This window comes from Nothobranchius furzeri, chromosome 3 (assembly GCF_043380555.1).
Source record: "Nothobranchius furzeri strain GRZ-AD chromosome 3, NfurGRZ-RIMD1, whole genome shotgun sequence".
NCBI classification, from domain to species: Eukaryota; Metazoa; Chordata; class Actinopteri; order Cyprinodontiformes; family Nothobranchiidae; genus Nothobranchius; species Nothobranchius furzeri.
In genome coordinates, this window is record NC_091743.1 from 54,839,932 (window position 1) to 54,862,756 (window position 22,825).

Below are 22,825 nucleotides of genomic sequence, written 5' to 3' on the forward strand. Positions count from 1 at the left end.
ATTTCTTTAAAAAAATAACTGGAAACTTGGATTTTATTAGATATTTCATTTTAACGCACTTCCGTGTGATCTCGCTCGTGATTGGACAGAACTGTAATGAATATTCTACATACCCGGAAGCAGGGCGGTGCTGCTGTTTAGCTGTCGAGTCACCTCTGTCAAGCGGGATGGTGGAGGAAAATGAGCTACTACCATGTTGAGTAACGAAGGATTTCCCACAGCCAGGCATCTTTAACCGGCACAATTAGACTGAACTTGTCGTTAATTTTGAGTGACTGAAACGCTTCAGAATTGCTGAGTGAAAAATGATGGAAGAAATCGACAGGTTCCAAGTGCCTCCTGTGAACGGGGAGACGCAGCCTTTGGTAAGAGAGTAAATACAAAAAACACGATCTTTTTTTGTTGCAAACAATAGCATACTGAATGTAAATGCACTGTTTATGTATCGTTTTTGTGGTTATTCGTCGCGGCGGTGTCGCATCATAAGCCGCTCGTGAGCTAACGGTTATTTGTGGCTGTGGGACAGGCTGCATCATCTGGGATGGGTGTAGCGACCAACTAAAAATGAAATCATGGCGACAATTTTATAATAAATATAATAATATAAATATTACGAACAACAATATGCATCATTACCACTGTTTAGCCAAAAGCGTGAGTGTGTAAAACCCACGCCAGTATGAGCTGTAATCATTGTTTTACATTTGGTGACGTGTTTTTTGGTGGGCTTCGGGGTGAATGTCAGATCATAAAATTCTATAATGCGATAGTTGTGGGTGAAAAAAGGGTGAAAATGTTTTATTACATTAGTACACAATGTTTAGCTTATACACCAAGTTATGTATATTGCTCATTACTGCTCATAAAGGAATGCGTTCTGTTTTATTTAAACAAGTAATTCAACTTAATGAGTTCATTCATTTAACTTTTGGTTGCACCTAAATTTGAGCAGTATTTAGCTTTGATAAATAATTCCTTCAGTTGTTTATAAACCTTTCACTGTGATACTGTTTTCCTTCAGATAATTAGACAAAAACAGATTTTTAGGTTCTCCTCTAGGTCAGGGGTATCCAAGGTTTTGATGACGAGGGCCAAAATCATCACGTTAACAATTCTGTGGGCTTCAAAATATAGTTTTTTTGTTTTTATTCAAAAAATGAATTGATGGTGATTGTTTTTCTTCACAAAATAAGTGTAGTGCATATAATCTGAATAAAAATGCAAGTGGACTATGCGTGATAACAGTGATTAATATAGCGATGACAATAAGACTTGCTATAAATAAACAAATCCTTAACTCAAGAATGAAAAATCAAAAACAAAGATATTAACAAATGACTAAAAATATAATAAAAATGGGAAAAAAAATGATGTGAGGAAAGGGAAAAAGAAAATGAGCAGGAAAGGCTGGATCGTGGGAAAGCAGAAACAGCAGAAAGAGTAGAACGAAGCTAATACGGGTGTTCTCTAGCCAACCCAATTAAGTGCCGTCTGCCTAGAGGGTGGGCATCTAACCCACTGGATCAAATGGGTGAAGAGCTTTGATTTGTTAAAAACTTCATGCTTCCGTTTGATTGAAAAAATGCATTATGTGTAGCAAACATTTGAGCTGACCATTCATTACAGTTATTAATTTTTTTTTCTTTACAATATGCATATTATGTATGTTAACTCATTCACTGCCAGCCGTTTCCTGATCGCTAAAGCCCTTCACTGCCAGCGTTTCTCACCGTTTTTACTTTTTTTAAGAGTCACAGAACATTGTGCGCTAGGATGATGTCGACGCCAAAACAACCAAAACAAAGCTGAGACTCACCTCTTACGTCAGGAAGAATACACGTGTTTTGTTTCAGTGTTTTCCATTCTTTCATAATCCGTTGTTGAATTGTGATTGGCAGAAGCTTTTCCGGTTCGCGCCTCACTTTTTTTAAGCAGCGGCCCAAAACGATCTCCTAACACATGGATTTACTGCTTCCTGATTACGTGACGTGTGACGTATGTGGATGAAGATCGGCTTTAGAGTGGTGATGTTTGTTCTCACGCTGCGGAGGCTTGTTCCGATGCTCACACAGTAAAAAAAAATGCAAATGGTGACTTTAGTCATCAATGGCAGTGAATGAGTTAATATTGCAACAATGATACATTTGTGTGGACCACATAAATTCACTCCAAGGGCCACTAATGGCCCCCCAGGCCACATTTTGAACATGCCTTCTCTGCTTTGTGACAAAGAGACATTTAAAAAAGTACTGAACCTCTTATTTTCTTATGCAACAGCAAACACCATTTTCCCTGTGAAGATTTGACACATTTACTCATGTGTTTCATCAGTTGAATTTAATGTGAGATAATTGAATGTGGCTGTAGTATGTCAGTGGTCTGCGCCTTCTCTTTAAAGTTATATAACTTTAGTTTATCAAACAGCCCTGTGTGTCTTTATAGAGTAGCTTTCTACCATGTTATCTAATTAGAACTCCAGGTGCAGACACACCCTGTATTTTGTTGCTGTTACCTTCATTGGGAATCCTGAACCACACAAATGCAGTTAGCACCTGCCAAATTTGTACCAATGGAACATCGAGTGATGTTTTTAAGATCATTGGCTAATATGCATTTGTTGTCATTGATTAATTGTAAAAAATAAAAAAAACAACATAAAAATAATCAGAGAATTGTTTACTTGTTTCTATTGCCACACATAGAGATAGCATTCAGTTAGTGTAATGACCACCTGATCAGTAAGTCTACACTGCTATGGGCTCGTCCATGGTCGTGGTGGATAATCCCACCAATCGCATGGCATTTATGCTGCATCAGCATACTTCAAAAGCAAGATAGGAGGAGGACAGGGAGACAAAACAGATGCTTTGAGTTTTTTCTTTAATAAATTTTCAAATGTGATCATGGATGCATGTAAAGTCCTTTTTTAGTCTGCCTTCAGCACATGGTCTTTTAGCAAATATACAGGAGAAAAATCAGCATTTTTCAACCCACTCCTGTATGTTTAAAATGTTTTTTTAGACCTCAATTTCATTTAGTCTAATGTGTGAGGAATTCTAAATTACATTTATTTAGGTCAACCTTTGCACAAGTAAAACTTTGTTAAGGTTCACTTTATTTTATCTTGGTGTTCCCATCTCTTCATAATTAAGTCTTATTTTAAGAAGTGGCAGGAAATTCAGACACAAACAGCTAAATCCTCTTTTTCATAGGTACCTCTTATGTGGAAATTCAAACGTTTTTATTTGAAAGATAACGTGACTCTGCATCATCACAGTCTCTTCCTGAAGGGAAGCGAAAAGAAGATGATAAAAAACACTTTGGGTAAGCCTACTGATCTAAAGGAAGGGCCTGTCACAGAACAGAAAATGCTTCTGCTTTTTAGGTTGGGAATAACTTGCGTGTGTTGTGATTTCATAAGCATTACTGGTGCTCGTGTCATATTCACAGTTGGAGCTTTCATAAATTATTCCAGCTAAGGGAGGACAGGTCCTCATCAACCGATGAAAATGAGCCCATTGATGAAGGTGATATTGGTTATTCGTCTCATGTTCTTACAGAAAAGTAAAAAGATGTGAGGAGGTGACTTTTCTGTCACAGGATGAGATTAATTTCAAAGGCTGGCTGCTGAGAATGGATGTGAAAGAACAAAAACCCAAGTTCAGACTAGAAAAATGTCTCACACATGAGATTTTTCACCTCTGACTCATCTTTATCACGGAGCTACAGCTGTCATGTGGACTAATCCCACTCATGTCTTTTCTTTAATGAAAGTAGCTTCATCTCTTTCTCTGGTCTGTTCTAATATTACATTCTAGAAATATATTTTCTTTAACAAGCTGTCTGTCATCCTCTCAGTGTGTTTATTTGTTATGTTCCTCTCCCAGGATTCCCTCCTTTTCATGCCCCTTCAACCTGCCTCCTACACCTTATGTTGACAAGTCGACATCTCACTTTGCTACCTCTTCCCCAAAAAACTCCTAAACATGTCAAGTCGTGTATTTGGCTCGTGAGCGATTCATGTTAGCCAGATCATGGATTTCAAGCGCTTGCACGCATTGATTTGTGATCAATCTAACCTCGGATCAACAACGAACAATTCCTTTCTGGTGTTTGACATTTGTCTGATATGAGAAAATTAGGCTTAAAATATTGCTGTGGGTTCCATCCTTTGGCTTCATCTGACAAAATTGTTACTGCAACCAAAAACACGAGGCGTAGTTGTAATCTGATTGTGTTCTTGGCAGTTAGTTTTTAATTGTACTACATGACAATTTGTATGCATAATAAGCTCTACACTGTTCCTGCTTAATACTCATGAATGTTTCATCAGGCCTCGTGAGACTAGAAAAGCTCTGTTGGTTTCTGAAACTGGTCTATGGGTGCAGGATTTCTCATTACTACAGCATTAAGAAGGTTTTGATGTCTGGCTGTGAGTCTTAAAACAAAATCCATATTTTAATGACTGTTTTATGCATCCAGATGTATATATTATAGTTTAAAATATTAATATATGCTCACCTGCCACTTTAATAGGTACGCAATGCTAGCACCAGCATGGACCATCCTCTGATGCTAGAACTCCTTTAATATTTGTGTCATAGGTTCAATTTGGTGGTGTTGGGAATATAGTTTTGACAGCTGCACATCCATGAGAGGATTCCCCCACTATACCACATCCCAAAGGTTCAGGACTGGATTGAGATCTGGTGACAATGAAGGTCGTTGGAGTCCAGTGAACTCATCGTTATGTTCAACACACTAGTTTGAGATGATCTGAGCTTTGTGACATGATGCATTGTTCTACTAGAAGTAGTCATCAGATAATGGGTCCACTGTGCTTATAAAGAAGAAGAAGAAGAAAGAAGAAAATATCATTTCTATAGCGCCTCTCAAGATAAAAATCACGAGGCGCTTCACAAAAACAAAAACAAAAAATATAAAAATTGTAAAAATATAAAAAAGCATTTCGAAAATGTTTAAAATATATTTAAAATGAGCAAGAATAAGCTGTTGCGATTTAAAAGAAAAAATGTTAAGAAAGAGAGAGAGTGAATAGGAAAGAGGGAAATCAGTGGATCCTGAGGAAGGTGGAATAGGTGGCGAGAGCAGAATAAAGAGAGAGTGGTGAAGAAGGTCATCCAAAAGCCAGCTTGAACAAGTGAGTCTTCAGCTGCTTTTTGAAGGAGACCACTGAGTCCACTGATCTCGGGCTCAGGGGGAGAGAGTTCCAAAGTCTGGGGGCCACAGCAGCAAATGATCTGTCACCTTTGGTCTTTAGCCTGGTGCGCTGCACAACCAGTAGGCTTTGATCACTGGACCTCAGGAACCTGCTGGGGGTGTAGGGACTAAGAAGATCACCAATGTAAGATGGTGCTTGTCCATGTAAGGCCCTATAGACCAGAACCAGGATCTTGAAATGAACCCTGAAGTTGACAGGCAGCCAGTGAAGCTGGAGGAGAAGCGGGGTGATGTGAGTATATTTGGAGGACTTGGTCAGAAGCCGAGCACAGGCATTCTGAACCACCTGTAGACGGTTCAGGAAGGTTCTGCTCAGACACGTGAAAAGAGAGTTACAGTAGTCTAAGCGTGAGGAGATGAAGGTGTGGAGAACTGTCTCAAGTTCAGAGCGGGACAGAATGGGACTCAGCTTAGCAATGTTCCTGAGATGGAAGAAGGAAGAGCGAACAAGAGAACTGACATGAGAATCCAGGGTGAGAGCTGGGTCAAAGGTCACGCCAAGATTCCTGACGGAAGATTTGGTGTGGGAAGCAAGCTGACGAAGAGAGTCTCTGACTTTGGGAACCAGCTTGTCTGGGGCACAGATGAGGATCTCAGTCTTATCTTCATTCAGCTGTAGAAAGCTCCCAGCCATCCAGGTTTTGATAGAGTCCAAGCAGGTGTGTAACAGCTGCAGCTTAGACATCTCATGGGGCTTAAAGGAGATGTACAGTTGGATGTCATCTGCATAAAGATGGTAGGAGATTCCCTTGAAGGAGCTCAGGATGTGCTGAAGAGGGAGCAGTTAGAGGTGGAAAAGCAGAGGCCCCAGCACAGAACCTTGTGGGACACCATGGGTAAGAGAGGTGGTGGAGGACCTAAAGTTGGAGACGGCCACAGAAAAGGAGAATGTAAAGAGGATGGATTTGGTCAACAACACTCCAAAAGAAAATATCCAAGATGATCTCCTCCACACCATTACACAGTCATCACTGCCAGCATTAACATCAACCACTGATGCAGAGCAGGCTGGATCCATGATTGTAGCCTCCGCTTCCTGTTGCTGGCAGACAGGAGATGACCTGGGGCATCTTTTATCAACTGTACCTATGCACAGATCTGTGCGTATGTTGTGAACAAATGTATGCATTGTGTGGTATTCATCATTTTGTACTTGTGCATGAAATTGTTCCTAAGTATAAGAAAATCTCAGACCTTATGTACAAACAGCATCTAGTGATAGAACAGGGGAACCGCAATACTGAAGGTCTCAGTCCTCCACACATGTTCACCATTGTTCTAAAATAAAATGTTTTATTTTATTTTAATTACCTTAAAAGACTCAAAGTCTCTTTTTACACTTTATATTTATTTAGTCAGGATCGTTGTCAAGTCGACGCCAGAAACAATGAAACACAACTTGAATATCAGATGAACAACAAGGCTTTATTCAACCGGCATTCATACAAGTTATCAATCATGAACGAAACATTTCTCTTACCGTTGCTTATGGGTGGAGAGCTGAACACCCCAGTTAGAAAACGTAATCCATGAACCTCGTCAGGTAGAATCCAACAAGCAGCTCTAACAGCTCTGAGCTCTGCTCTGCTCCTTATACATTCCCTGATGTGCGTGCAAAGCTGCACACCTCCACCAGGATTACCTTGATTACATCCTCATGATCACATTATGTTCGGCTCTACCATGATTATCCTCATGATAAGTGTGATTGACAAACAGTAGTGATCAATAACTTGTATAAAGCAATTATACAACAGATGACAAGTTCATTTTTATTACATTCCACTCTTGAACTTTTCATCTAATTTATGTAACATCATGGATCCATCACCATTTCCCCATCAAAACCAACGTCATTTATAACATACCTTGTAGTTCCACTTTAATTTTCATCGTAGTCTTTGCATTATTACCCAATTTATTTCTCTTCTTAATCGAATAACATACACAATGTTAGAATGCTGATTATAATTAATGCTGCAATCATAGGTGGAATTAGCACTTTATTAGCGGTACTCGACATGCCTGTAAATATATCCCACCAATGATGAGCGGAAGCCTGTTCAATCAATGTAGCAACATGTTTTATTTCCCCTTGTGCCACAAGAGTAGACACCATGAGCCTGGAAAGGTTGGACCTATGAGAGTCAATCAATTTTGCCACTTCAGTGGAACCATCCAATGCGCATTTGAATTGTTCCAGTGAGAGTGTCCAAAGGGAGTGTAAAACCTCCCATTGTATCTTAGTCAGCCGACTAGATACAGTGTAATTACTCAACCAATAGGTCACGTTATTCCATTCCCACATATGTATACCCTTGAGACAACCTGAAAAGGGAACTGAAGGTACCTGTGGGGAATTGGTCATTGTAGCCACGCATAAGGTGTTAGGACCCACCTGCCAAAACTGTTCCTCTGGGGGTGTGACCGTCCAATCACAGAGTACGACCCTTGAATCAGTGAAACATGGATTGCTATGTCCTTTTACCAATGGGCAGGCTAAACCCTTATCAGTCTCATCACAGTGTTTTACTTCATATGTTCGATTTGTTTTAACATCCCACCACTCTCCACTAACATGGAGATACCAAAACCCTTTAGTGGTTATCACCGGCAGTATCTGATATCTACACACAGTCATTACTGATGTCATATTATACTGATCCCAGTATCCAGTACACATAGATTTATTACAAATCATCATTTCTGCATGTAGCTGTAGCCATAATGAACTACTGATGTTCCATAATGTTCGCCATGCATGATAGTTATTACTCATTACCTGTATTTGAAACCTATTTCTCTGTGTCTCAGCATGAATAGTCTGCAAGGAACAGACTGTCCAATTACCTATGTGTGACAAATTATGCAATGCATCATAAGTTTCATTCCAAAGCTTTAGATTCCATTTAAATACACTTTTCCACACATCACTTCCTTCTAACTGACTAGATACAGTCGAAGGCATCCATCTTGCAGTCTTGGTGACAGCTTGTGCGGTGTATTCTCCAGTGTTGGACAGCATAGTTCGTGTCACCTCATTGTCTGCTGTGTTAGCCAGACCATACAAAGTTCCAGTTCCTCCTAGCACGGTGTCATACCATGCTCGCCTCCTCCTGTTACAAGGCGGAATAGGAGGGAATTTCACAGTCCATCGCACATATTCGGCTACCCTTATTTGTCCCATTTGTTGACAAGTGTGAACCAGGGGAGCTACAGCTGTCTGCGTAGCTCTAGCTGTGTCGGGCAGCACCCAGAATATGTACAAATAGGCGTATCCTCCTGTGATTACAGTTCCATTCCTGATCCGGAAATCGCGATCAACCTTCATACTCCAATTTGTGCCATTTTGTATGCAAGTACCATTCCCCTGATGGTATGCACAGATGCGCGCTGCAGAATTAAAGGTTACTGTTGATCCTTGAACCAACACCCCCGGGCTGATCACCCTTCCTCGGATTTTAAGACATCCTCTGCACCGGTACATCTTACCGGTAGATGTTAGGTTTCCCAAGTAGCAAGCGTCATTTGCTCTGCATGTGAATGTGCCTTGAGTGCGGTTGGACATACTGCTAACCAATTCCAGATGGCCCATGACCCCTTCTTCCAACACTTGTCCTTCCGTGAGCCCCCAACAGAAATGTGCCCTCAGTGCGATGACAGCGAGGACATGGAGGACGATGACCAAACATCCGACACCACCAGGTCCGCGGAGCCCATCCATCGCCTCGACAAGGGTTCAATCCTTTTGTAGGGGAAGGGGACCCAGTCAACCACCGTCACTCAGACACCCGCCTATGGGATACATACAAAACTGCAGATAGAATGACAAGCATTAATTTTCTCTCCTGTAACATTTGTTTATCGGAATATTAATCCATTTTTCCTCTCCGGGGAACAATACACTTACCACAGCATCTTTTCCCTGTGCAATAATCTCTCCAGCTCTGGGAGGACCATTGAGCTGCTCCACCCACACTTTTGCCCCCGCAGTAAAGTCTGATGATCCAAACCCAGTTTCACCCCTCTGAGTGATAGTGGTAGGTTTAGTAATCTCTTCAACTTTGGACATTACACACCGTTTGATTACTAACTGAGCTATCTTGTCTCCTTTTTCCAGTACCAACGGTTCTTTACCTGTATGCTGACACACCACACCTATTTCCCCTTGATAGTCTGAGTCTATTACCCCAGCTAAAATGGTTAGACCCCTCAAAGCTAAACCACTTCTTGGACACACATGAGCATAAGTTCCTGGTGGACATTGAATTCCCAATCCTGTTTTTACCACTGTCACTTTATTGGTTACTAAAGTGATGCTTTCCAAGATTTTAAGATCTAATCCCACAGAGCCCGCAGTTGCTCTAACAGGGAGTTCTGCCTCAGAAGTTAGTTTCCACATTCGTATAGGAGGGTCAGTAGAAGTTGTTTCCCTTCCTGCCCTGGCAACCATTAGCATCAGTGGAGTAACTCCATCCCCCACGGGTCTGTTATTTAACTGATGTACTGCCCTAGTCAGATTTTCTCTCCATTTGTCCAAAGAATTAGTAACCGATAGTTTCCTTAGTTTCTCTTTCAGTAACCCATTCATTCTCTCAATGAGTCCACTAGCTTTCGGGTGATATGCTACATGATAGATCCATTCTACCGCGTTGTTCTCTGCCCATTCTTTGATCTTATTTCCAGTGAAATGGGTACCATTATCAGTCTGAACCTGCAAAGGTAGTCCATAATAGGTCTCTATTAATGACAGACATTTCAATGTAGCCTCCTGATTGGCGTTATGACACGGATGCACCACCAGTACCCCTGACACCGTATCCACGGCTGTGCATGCATACTTACAGTTTTTACTTTTTGGCAATGGTCCAATGAAATCAATCTGCCAACACTGTCCCGCTTGTTTACCTCGATGTATCTGTCCCTGTATATGTCGAGGGATTCTCTTTTTCTGATGTTGACAAGGTTCACAATCTTCTATGGCAGTTTTAATATCATCAATGATGAGATCTATTCCTCTGTCCCTCGCCCATTTCAATGTTCCCTGCACACCCCAATGTCCAGCAGTAACGTGAGCCCATTTGGCTAATCCAGGACTTGATTGTCTTACAGCCTGAATTTTCACTATCTTATCTACAGTCTGATTATGCAGGGATTCAGGATCATTGTTATTAGTATGAGCATCCACATGTAATACTGACACAGGAATATTTTGGCATTTCTCCCAAATGTCCTTCCATAGGTCAGCTCCCCAAACCTCTTTTGAATGTATCTTCCATTGTGTAGCATGCCAAGTTGGCATCCAAGTTAACATTCCTTGGGCTACTGACCAGGAGTCAGTATAAATACTTACTCCTTGCACCCCAGCCGCCATTATTACCATGTGTACTGCTTTCAACTCCGCCCATTGACTACTCTTTCCTGTCCCTGTGAGTTCCATAACTTGTTGTGTACCAGGGTTAAATGCCCCAGCCTTCCATTTCCTGGTTCCTGCCACATATTGACAGGAACCATCAGTGAACCAGGCTCGCTCCTGCTGCTCTGGGGTGAGTTCGCTCCATCTTACCCCCAGTTTCACAGGAGAATCCTGGATTGGTTTTACCTCAAAAGGCACTTCATCCATTTCTGGAACGTCTGCCACTTGCTCGTGGAGCATTGATACTCCTTTTTCTACAATGTTTCCCTTTATTTTATCAGGATTGCCATGAATTACCGAGGCCTCCGCCCCAGTGTCAACCAATGCCATTACTGTCTGTACTGATTTTTTCCAATAAATCTGTAATTCCACATGTGGTCTGATATCATTTATTGACCATCCTGAGGCACTGGCAACAACCTGAGCTTGACCTTCATCCTATTCATCATCATGTTCCCTTCGGTGCTGTTTTTTCTTTCTACGCTTCACTGCCGCCACCTGATAACACTCATCTGAACTCTCCTCCTCTGAAGATTCCTTGGGAGGGGCGGAAGGTTCAGCAGGCTTCGACGCCACCTCCCTGATCACATTCTGCAACATTCCAACCAATTCTGACACAGACATCCTGTCGTCCTTTTCAGGACAATGTCTGAACTGACAATGGACCTTCAGTCCCATTTGTCTGCATTTCTCCATCAATGCATTAGTGGGCAATCCATCAATCTCCTCAAACGGCACTCCCGCTTGTCGCAGTGCCCTCCACAGATCTGTTCTAGAGGGGCCCATTGCCCCCCCTTTACGACCCCTTGAATGTGGATCAATCCTGGGTTTATTTTCAGTTCTAGCTCCCTCTCTCCTCGTCTCAGACCAATCACCCAGCGTGGTGAGTTCGCCAAGACGATCTTTTATCGCGGCAAAAGTCTGGTCTGCCGCGCCAAACAACAAGCTGGTCACCATGGGTTTATAATGTGGTGGGGCATGTCTGATGAGGTGATCTCTAGTTGCCTTAGAGATGTTACAGTCCACCACTCCAGCTCCCCCGTTTCGAGCCACTTGCTCTCTAATAGTGAGTCTGGTGAGCCGCTGAATGGCATCTCTCACTGTCTGCCATTGCCCTTTAATCTCAGACCAGTCCGCCGTGGTAGGATAGATTACATGACATGCCAGAGCATATGCATCCCCCACATTGAAATCTTCATCAGCTGGCAATGCCCGGACTGTAGCCCGGTATTCAGCATTTATCTGTGCATCAGTACTTAATCCTGAAAATCTCATGGCATCACCGGCATCTATGGCTATATCACACGCGCCATCCTCCATAAGGCGATTAAGCCAGGAGTCAGTTGGTTCGCCTGGGCGCTGTTTCAGCTTCCCATTCATGTGATTTAACTCATCTTGTGAATAATCCTCTAGCGTTGTTAGCAGCCTAGGGGCGGGTTGTGGCTGCTGTTGTAACATCCTTCTTATATTACCCGCCTCATCGAGTTCCGGCCGTCCCTGATCATCCACCATATCTACCAGTATTGGTGGAATAATTTGCTGTTCTCGCCGACGCCTAGTAATAGGTCTTTGTTCTGACATCTTTATCCCCTGTAATGATGGATACAAGGGCTGAGGTGGTGGGTCAGGTTTAATCGCCCACTCCTCCTCCTCATCATCCCCCCAAAGATCCCCGTTCCATTTCTCTGGGTTCCAATCTTCACCAACATTCTTTACAAACGCCCGGATCTGAGCAGGACCTGCTCTACGAGGTCGCTTCTTTTCCTTCCTTTGCGCTCGAGACACAAAAGTCAGCGTTTTATCCAAAACATTCTGAGCATGCTTTAGCTCTTTCCCCATCACACACACTCTCTGCTCAAACTCTGAGCATGATTTTTCAACTTCTTCAGCATGGATTTTCTCCTGCGCCGCTCGCTCTCTACAACTGCTCAATTCTAACTCCTGTTTTTTCCATGCTTCTGCAAAAAGCCACATCATATCTCTCACTCCTGCCAGCGGCGCTTTTTCTTTAACTTCTATCCGCATCAAACGGTCCAGCACCACGGCGGGGCTGACCACTCCATTTAACTCTCCCCACGGCCCAGGGCGTCCACCGCGCTGCCTTAACATATCACCAATGGTTCGGAACTCCTCCGTTTCCCAGCCGGGAATCGGCACGGGAATCGGCGTTCCCTCCCCAGAAGCACTCGGCTCCTTTTTGCTTCTCCAAAAACACTTCATTGTTGCTGGAATAGCTTGACTGATCCTGTTCGTGACGCCAAAAATGTTCTAAAATAAAATGTTTTATTTTATTTTAATTACCTTAAAAGACTCAAAGTCTCTTTTTACACTTTATATTTATTTAGTCAGGATCGTTGTCAAGTCGACGCCAGAAACAATGAAACACAACTTGAATATCAGATGAACAACAAGGCTTTATTCAACCGGCATTCATACAAGTTATCAATCATGAACGAAACATTTCTCTTACCGTTGCTTATGGGTGGAGAGCTGAACACCCCAGTTAGAAAACGTAATCCATGAACCTCGTCAGGTAGAATCCAACAAGCAGCTCTAACAGCTCTGAGCTCTGCTCTGCTCCTTATACATTCCCTGATGTGCGTGCAAAGCTGCTCACCTCCACCAGGATTACCTTGATTACATCCTCATGATCACATTATGTTCGGCTCTACCATGATTATCCTCATGATAAGTGTGATTGACAAACAGTAGTGATCAATAACTTGTATAAAGCAATTATACAACAGATGACAAGTTCATTTTTATTACAACCATACACAATTATTTTCCCCATGAAATAATTATTTCGGTAGAAAAAACAGCTGTGTCACATAATTGGTGCTAAAACCTACAAAAGACACCTGTGACCGACGACAATCTGACATTGTAGCATGACCTTTTGATCTTTTATTATTGGAGGATTTGGCTGAGGAAACACTCAGTAGGGAACGCATCCTCCGTAAGCGCACTGATCTGATTCCCGAAAGAGATCCTTCTAGAGCTATGCCGAGATTGGGACCCTTTGTGGAGCGACAGGCAAATCGCACAAATCCAATTCCAGTCCATGTTCATTTTTACAACTATGTGAATCCCCCAGAACCTCCTCTATTCCCTGATCATACACACATTCCCAAGGTAACCAGACTGCATGACAACTCAGAAGAGGCTGCAGTGTCAGACAACACTTACAAACAGAACAACTCCTTAAATGTAAAATGTAAATGACAACCTGTTACTCTATGGTTAATTGAGGGCATTTCTGTATCTGAGTTACTCTGAACAGACACAAGCATCTGGGTACGCACACAGGTGGGATTTATCAGACGATTGCGGAGGAACATGCGTTTGCACAAGGCATTCATTTATAGACCACTGCAAATCTATTGAAATGAGTGAATGAGAGCTTCAAATGTCATTCAGTCGTCTTTGCAACGTCGGAATGATGTAAGTTGCTGCCATGTGATTGGCTGGTTAGATATTTGCGTTGACAAGACATTGAACAGGTGTATCTAATAAAGTGGCCAGTGAGTGTATATTTAGTTAACATTTTATTTCTCATACAGAAAAACGTTTTTTTTTAAAATCTGATGCTGAGTGTCACATAGACACACAGCTGTTAAACCCTGGCAGTCTACACTCATGTGACTTGTTGGGTTTCTTCAACAAGAAGAGGCCTGTGGGATCCTTATAAAGTGGGGCTCTGTTTGTGAATTGGGCCAAGTGTGGCCCAGCTCTCCCCTCCTCAGTCTGGGGCTCCAGCAGTTTTTGTATGACCTCTTTCTAACACCATTGCCACTCACTCAGTGGCGTAAGAGATCATGCCGCTAGCATCCAGGCTAAACACTTGGCTCTATTGTTAGTGGGACTTAAAACTACTACAGCTGGTTAGTCACCCTGCCAGAGTGCTGAACACAAATGGGCTTTACAGCACAGCTGTTGTCTACTGCAGTCCTGAGTGGGTACATTTTGGATCTCAGAGGTTATGATTGTTTGTGGTATACATTTATTTTTATTTATTTAACACACTTTAAAGAAAAATCCCACCAAACAAAGAAAAAAAACATGACAAAAAGATGCACTTGAAAGATCTGACAGCTAAATTATAATTTGATCATCTAAAGATAACTTTATACTAATGTGACATGGCTAAAAGTCAACATTCAATGCCCAGGATTTTCAGGTCCAGGTGAAGACTGCATCGAAAATCATAAAATTGTATTTCAGTGTTTTTGGTTCAGATCAGCCTCTAAATAAAGTCATCTAAAACAGTTGTTAGTTATTCTTTCTCATTCATACAAGCACGGATTTTGCCCTGCCTTCTAAATGATACGATCTTCCTACTGCAGTCAAATTTATATTGTGGTGTTTTAAAAAGCCAAGGCGAGGAAAGACGGTAAAAAAGGGAATCCAACTATATTTTCTCTCTATATTTTATTTCCAGACATACTTCCTCCTGTAAAAACACATTATAATACTTTTTGACTCATGTCTTGGACCTCCAGGCTCACGTAGAACTCTTCTCTGCATTTATAGCAACACTGTGTTCATGTTTTGTTTTTGAGAGTGATCACCCAATTAGTAGATTAGGTTGAATCACTGTCTGCGTGACTTTAAAACTGCCTAAATATTACCCAGGCTTTCCACCAGATCGTAAGCATTGTGCAACGTCCACAAAGCTTAGTACACAGCTAATACACACTGTTCTAGTCAATGTTGTCTCCACTAGCTGCAATGCATCAAGTCTTGGATGCATCCCAGAAGCGAAGTGTTGCGTTGCTCCACTACATTTTTGCTTCGGGTCTAATTTAATGAGCTACGCTTCCACAAAGCATCAAGCTCAGCAGTTCAGATTGGGCCTAACATGAAACCAAATATAGGAGCTGTGTAAAACTCAACGAGTCGGAAGAAGATACATTTAGGAGCAATTTTCTACATTTTAAAACCGTTTAAACCTCAAAAACAAATTTCTCTGTTATAGATTTTTACATCACACAGTTCAGTGGGATGGGAAGTGTGGATAATGCTATTGCTACATGTGGCAACTTGTGATCTTCATGGAACAATCACATTTGCTGCTGTCTTCAGTGTGATTTCTCAGAAATTTGTGTAAAACATGATTGGAAGCAAAAGTGACACAATGTAGGACTTATAAGTGGAACACTGGATATCAATGCAGTGAAGGTAATTGAGGTTTGAACTCTTTTAGATGGCCTTGGTCTGAGTATATGTTAGCATGACCCCTTTCAAAAACTTGAACAGCCCCTTTACATTTTGATTTATTGTTTTTGTACCATTGTGCATTAAAATACTTAAATAGTTTCCATTTTGTTTAATTTCAGTCTTGTTGAAATCTTCACGTGTTATAGTTCATTTCCGTGTTCAAAGCTTCTAGACTAAAACTCTACGTTTCTTTCTTTAGGACCCAGCAGCATCATCTACTTTAGAAACCCAGCCTGACACTAAAGGAGAGAGTGTGGCCCTGAACTACAAGCCCTCACCACTGCAGGTCCAAATAGGTATTCTCATTAAGTCAATCTAATTCAGCAGGTGACATTTTATATATCAGATATTAGATCAAGTGGCACAGGACTTGAAAGGTGCGTAACAAACCAGGGGAATGGAGTGCAGTGCAGCTTTGCTTTAATGCAAAGTTAAAGGTGTTAGAAATAGGAGAAAACAAGTTTTGTTGCGTCATATTTATTGTATATAAGAGATTTTAAGTTTTATAGCAATGAGATTTAGAGTAGTTTTGGTTGTGGGACCACTTCACTGGAGGCGTCAGCAGCACGGACCAACAGCGGTACGATTTACTCTCGTGCTTTGCGGTGTGTCGATCCACACTGGGAGAGTCTTAGCTATGAAGTGGCTTCTTCATTGTCCTCCTCGTCGGACTCACGAGATTTGCGAGATCATTCAATCCCTCGAGACGAAAAGTCATGGTTTATGCCGTCCGCCATTAAACCAAAAAGAAAAAGAAGAAGGAGATCACGTTTGATATCGCTGATGTCATAAAGATGTGCCTTCACAGCCAGGATTTAAGCCATGAAAAACACAGCTGGACTCTTCGAAAGATGCTGGGAGTGAATAAGTCGTTCAGTCACATGTAGTGATGTAATCTACATAGGTAAGAAATAGTTTATCTGCAATAGTTTTATTTTGAAAATCACAAGATGTTTCATGCGAAAACCGTGTGTGATTTCCTGTATAGCCCTATGTTCACTGAGGAAATTGAAGTGTCCCGAACGTGGCTCGCAGGAAAAATCGAATTTAAACCGATCTTAACTTATTTCCATCATTAGCTTAATATTTATTTTGGTTTAAAGGCATCAAACGGCATTTGTCAGGAGAATGTGATTCAGCTGCTGTTGGAGACAAATTAAACATGGCATGTTTTCATATTTCTTGTAGTAGTTGTCAGGGCAGCAGTAGCTCAGGAGGTAGTGCAGGTTGTCCAGTAGTCAGAAGTTTGTAGGATAGATCCTGGCAGAGAATGCTGCTGTTGTGTCCTTGGGCAAGACGCCTAACCCACCTTGCCTGCTGGTGGTGGTCAGAGGGACCTCTTGTCAGTGTGCCCCTGGGCAGCTGTGGCTGCATTGTAGCGCATCACCACCAGCATGTGAATGTGTGGGTGCATGGGTGAATGGTTGGTTAGTTGTAAAGCATTTTGGGGGGTTGTAGAACCCTAGAAGGCTCTATATAAATACAGACCATTTTGCTGAAGTATGCATGACAGGAGGATTGTTATGTTACCAACCTAACATGATTTATTATTTGTTTTAGTTAGAGGGGGACCCCACATAAATCAGTATTGGAAGTTAAGAGTTCCATATATTGGATATTGGTAAAAGCCAACATTGAGCGTTCCTAATTTTTATAGTTTATTCTGCATATTCTCCGATACAAACCCAAGTAGGACTAGTGATGTGCTGAGCTGACGCGTGTACTGATGAGCTCACATCCTGTGTTGCCCAGAGAAACAGAGGGACCTCGCCAGGAAGGCTTCAGTGAAGAATGGCACCGTGGGAAGTCCCGTCAATCAGCAGCCCAAAAAGAATGCCAGGACAAGGTAGCACCTTCTATCGCTTCATTTTCTTTTTCTTATTTGACCCATTCAGCCACAAATGTTAGACATTGTGTTCATTAGCATTACACGCTATACTTTTTTTTGCATCTGTTGTTCGCTTCTCGGGAGGCAACAAGGTTTCCCTGAGAGAGAAATAAAGATGTTTCGTGGGCATGAACGTTGATAAAGGAGTCACAGCCATTGAGCATAAACAGCCCAGCCTGCAGCATTGACAAGTAGCTCAACATGTGTTTAATCCTGCTCACCTAGTAGATTAATAAAATAAAGGAAAAGGCTGCCCACTGGTCTGAAGGTGAAAGATAATTCAATTGCATACTCAAGGCTACCAGTTAGGTTTGAGGGAATAAAAGTCACCCTTTTAACCATGAAAACATGACAAACTTTGGTGGCCATTTTTATAGGTGTTTTTCATAGAACTTTGTTGCAATTGTTGCAAAATTTTTCCTTCTGATTCAGAATATGACTGTTTTTTTTTTTTAAAGGTTGGTGGTGCCGAACAAAGGCTATTCCTCTTTAGACCAGAGCCCAGATGAGAAGCCTCTGGTTGCACTGGACACTGACAGGTAATCCAAGAACTTTCATCAAAGCTACCTCTGCATATTATAGAAAAATAAATACTTAAGGCACAAGAAAGGTTACCTTAGAGAGCAGTTGGTGTCATTTTGTGCACCGTTCTTGTTATTTTGGCACAGTTATCTAGTTAATAACTTGACAGTGTTCATAAGTGATCCTACAAAGGGGGAAAAGCCTCTCCTCAAAGCTTAGGATTAGAGCACAGCAGGGTGAGGATTTAGCCAGCCAAAAGCATCTCAGAGTGATCACCCACTCCTACCCCTTTATACCAGCAGGTCTGCATTTTAAACAGATGAGTCCCACCATTTTTGCCCCCATATGTGGCTTCATGAGGCAAACCTCGTTTAAAAGGAGACCTCTATCAGGCTAGATAGCTTACATCATACTCTCACTGACACCCATTTGTTTATTGTCTACATTTCAGATCTGTGTGCTAGCCCCATTCACAATATCTCATTGTTGCTCTTTAAATTGTAGAAAAGGCAGCATATTAGTGTATAAAAAAGCTGCAGTGCCATACTATTCCTTGTCAAAAATCATATACATTTATCTATACCATCCTCAGAAAGCTGGTAGTATTTGTGTTTCTTGGGGAATAATAAGAAAAAGGAACATCTGCTGGACTCGCAGGGTGTGTTTTTCAACTATCATAGATAAGTATTTCATTGTAAATGAAGTCATGATGAAAACTGGTGGACGTGAGTGTAAGTTGCAGGTCTTTGGCAATCTAGTGTTATACCAGTGACAGCTTATTGAGCACTCGCACTACTAAATCCAGCCTCAGACATCTTCATAGTGTCAGAAAATCTATGACCAGTCTGTAATTGACCAATGAAAATAAACACAGGGAGTGACGTGATAAAAAAGTATTAAAATTTCATTGGAGACTATACATGAGAACATGTAGAAACTCCTTCTTTGGTATGTTCTTACTGTGTTGCTTTTCTAACTGCATTGTTGGCTCTTTTTTAAGACACAGAAAAGGTTTCTTTTGTACGTTGCTGCTGACCGTTTCGTTCACGGCTGCGTACCTCCTCAGAGCTGACGCTGATGGTAGCGTCACTTCCTACTCCGTTTGTCCGCGGGCAGCAGAGGACGTTGTCGCCCTCTGCTGCCCGCTCTCCCCTCTCTGATGATGCAGTCCCATGCACGATCCAATGTGTAGACCCCATCGTCCCTGTTCATGGTCTCACATCCACGTCTCCTTATCTCGATAGCTTCTTTTATCCATCTTTTGTATTTCTGTTGTTCGGTGTTTATGATCCTTGTGTTGTCCGAGTCCATTACATGGTTTTCTCTTGTGCAGTGCTCTGTTACAGCTGACTTCTTTGTTGTACTTTCTGCTTCTCCTTTTGCTGCTCTTGTGTGTCTTTGACTTGTTTCTTTCTCACACTCCTTTCTGTGTTCTATTGTTCGTGTGTTGAGTTGGCGTCCGGTTTCTCCTATGTATGTTTTATTGCAGAGTTTGCGTGGGATTTTGTAAACGACTCCACATTTAAGCCCTGCTGGTACTTTGTCTTTTGGGTGTACTAGTCTATTTCTAACTGTTGCGTATGGTTTTATTGGTGTGTGTATGTTGTGTTTTTTCATTGTTGCTCTTATTTTTTATGTTATGCCTTTGATGTATGGTAGGGTTATCATTGGATTTTGTCTTTCTGGGTTTCTGGTTCTTTGCTTCGGTTGTTCTTTTCTTTCTGTTGTTGTTTGTTGTTTTCCTTTGTTTATCACCCATGTCGGATATCCGCAGGTCTTTAAAATGTGTTAAATGTGTTTGTCCTCTTGTTTACGATCTCTGTCTTCTGTTATCATGTTTGCTCGGTGATATAATGTTCTGATTACTGACATTTTCTGATGTCCATAATAAATATTGGTCTGTGTGTTGGTTTCCTATATGTGTTTATGTTTAGGGTCCCGTCGGTCTGCCGACATATCAGTCACATATAAAGTTCACATATGAGTCAGAAACAGATGGCAGTATAGCATTTATGGACATGAAAATAACCAGGCGGACCGACGGGACCCTAAACATAAACACATATAGGAAGCCAACACACAGACCAAGCAGCTCAGAGGAAGTCTGCTGCCGCAAACAAAACTGTCAACAGCAAGGTAAAAAAATAAACTTTTTCTCTGTTTTAAAAAAAGAACCAACAATGCAGTATGTAGCCACTCCTTTCTGGAGGACAGTTTGGAGTTTAATAAAAGAAGTGTTGATGGTGGTGCTTTTTCCCCCTTCCATCGTTGCAGTCTTGTGTTTTTGTCAACTTTTAATGACATGTCCTTTTTGGAGAGTATGCTTGCGACATTGGCATGTGATGCAGTTTGGTTCATTGAAATGTCGGGCCACTTCTAGAGATCTTTCAGTTTGACATGAAGCACTGCTTTGTGACAGCCAAAAACTGCAGTGTGACACGGGCTTAACAAAAGAGGGCAGACGTGTCAGGAAAAGTCTCATTCATTCTTTGTTTTAGATGAATCTGACATGTTTTTCAACATGATTTGTTGTAAATTTGTTAAGATCCTATTGCTGATTCATAAAACACCTTATAGAACATAACACCAGGGAGACCTTCACATCCAGAGAACGGCCAACACAACTCTAAGTAAATAAAGAGACTGTAGCATGACACCTGATGTCTGGAATAGACTTCAAGGATTATTTACTTTTATATATGGAGTGAAAATAAGAACTTGCTTTCAGGAAGGTGTCAGGTGTCACCTATTGAATCCGATGTCTCCTTGAGGAAGAGCTTCATGGCTCTTTTTTGGTTAACATCTCAGACGATGGTTTACTAGTTGTGTTTGTACATGTGTGCTTTCACAGTGAATCTGATGCTGAGGAGATGGAAAAATATAAATACTAATAAATATAAAAAATGAATATTCAGCAGCCTGGAATTCCCCAACAGAAACATTGTTTGTCACTACAATACAGGTGGCATAAATCCGATGACCTGCTTGGATCTGTGCTAACAAGCAGCTGGGATATGTTTTAATTATTTATCAAGTCTTCATAAGCAGAACGATCTAGCAGAAATTAGACCTTCTTACCCAAGGGTGTTAAAAATAAATCATTTAGCCCACTAAAATGACCCCAGACCTCTTCTAAAAGCCATATGTGTTCCTAAATTGCACGGTTGCAACCTGTGGAATGGGAAAGGATTTACCACTCAGCTTGTGAATGTTGACTCAGATGTTTTTTTTTTTGTTGATAATGAAAATAATCCTATCTTTGCCACCCAGAAAGTAAACAACCCTGACAGAGAATATTAATTTAAAGCAGAATGTCAGTTTCACAAACCAGTGTTGCAGGGTTTAAATGTTCTCCTAACTACTGGAGCAAGAAGCATCGGTTTGATACCAAACATGTTTATTTAAAACATTCAAACCTCATGAATTAGCTGAAGTTCCCTTTTATGACTTCATCTGCTCCCTTTGTGCTTTTAATGCATAGGCGGGCTCATCTTTATGGCTCTGATGTCAAATGTCCCCCTGTCTTTCAGTGACGATGACTTCGACATGTCCAGATACTCTTCATCAGGATACTCCTCAGCCGAGGTGAGATGTCTGAGGGACCAGGTATATACTTACTCACACTTTGTTTCATCTGAGTGTGCCACAGACATCAACATGAGATCACTCTTGTTCTTTGTCACGTCGGGTCATTGTGCACTCATCCTGGCTCCTCCAAATGACCTTTCCATAATTACTTTCCTTCATTTTTTCTTCACGTAGCACAATTAGTTTTTCTACGTCCACCTTTGACTCATCACCTTCAACTCTGTCAATGTTTTGCTCCTAATAAATAATATGAGCTAAAGTTTGTTATTTATCATCAGTGACCTTATTTAAGAGTCAATGCTGCAACTGTCTCAGTTAAAACTTTATGTTCTGCTTTTCTTTTGACTTTGGCAGCAAATCAACCAGGACCTGAACATCCAGCTCCTGAAGGACGGGTACCGGCTCGATGAGATTCCAGATGACGAGGACCTGGATCTGATCCCACCTAAAGCAGTCAACCCCACCTGCATGTGCTGCCAGGCTGCTCCCTCTACAGCCTGTCAAATCCAGTAGTAACCCCACTCCCTCACACACCCACCTCTCTCCTATAAAGGTTCTTCCTGCCACTTGTACTAAGTTCAGCTGTTGACCAGAGTGGCATAAAGGAAGCAAAGAAGAAATAAACTGTCAGCTGGAAAGGACACAAAGGGAGAATAAAAACAAGGGTTTCTAAACTAAGAAAAAGAGAAACTGAATGTGTACTGTACCTGTGCATGTTCCTCCTATGGCAGGATCTGTGTGTCTTCGGTGTCGGTTCAGCAGGGATTCAACTCGCGGCAGAAAATGTTACCTCTGAGAAAACCATGTTATTTCTGCTTGCCTTTGTTAGAATTTCATCATGTTTTATGACGTTTCTGGTACGTGAGGATCATAAAGGAGTGTATGACATCGTTGGAGAAGAGGAACAGAAACAGACTGTCCAAGCAGTCTTCTACTAGTGTGTATGGGCA

The 22,825-nt window shown here is 41.6% G+C and overlaps 2 protein-coding genes across 3 annotated transcripts; one reads left to right on the top strand and one right to left on the bottom strand.

Annotated features, from left to right (window-relative positions):
* The first annotated feature begins 152 nt into the window (after positions 1–152).
* fam219aa (family with sequence similarity 219 member Aa) lies at positions 153–22,648 on the top strand. 2 transcript variants are annotated; one of them, XM_015959406.3, is made up of 6 exons: positions 153–365; positions 16,077–16,173; positions 17,630–17,723; positions 18,224–18,304; positions 21,818–21,893; positions 22,230–22,648. In XM_015959406.3, the coding sequence occupies exons 1-6, from the start codon at positions 306–308 to the stop codon at positions 22,386–22,388; spliced, it is 567 nt and encodes a 188-aa protein (XP_015814892.1). In that variant the 5' UTR covers positions 153–305; the 3' UTR covers positions 22,389–22,648. The 2 variants fall into 2 exon arrangements, with proteins under 2 accessions (XP_015814892.1, XP_015814893.1); XM_015959407.3 differs by having other exon boundaries at positions 21,818–21,872.
* LOC139068863 (uncharacterized) lies at positions 8,786–10,987 on the bottom strand. The gene is made up of 2 exons (XM_070549341.1): positions 9,152–10,987; positions 8,786–9,055 (listed from the first exon to the last, which is right to left on the bottom strand). The coding sequence occupies exons 1-2, from the start codon at positions 10,985–10,987 to the stop codon at positions 9,011–9,013; spliced, it is 1,881 nt and encodes a 626-aa protein (XP_070405442.1). The 3' UTR covers positions 8,786–9,010.
* Positions 22,649–22,825: the final 177 nt, after the last annotated feature.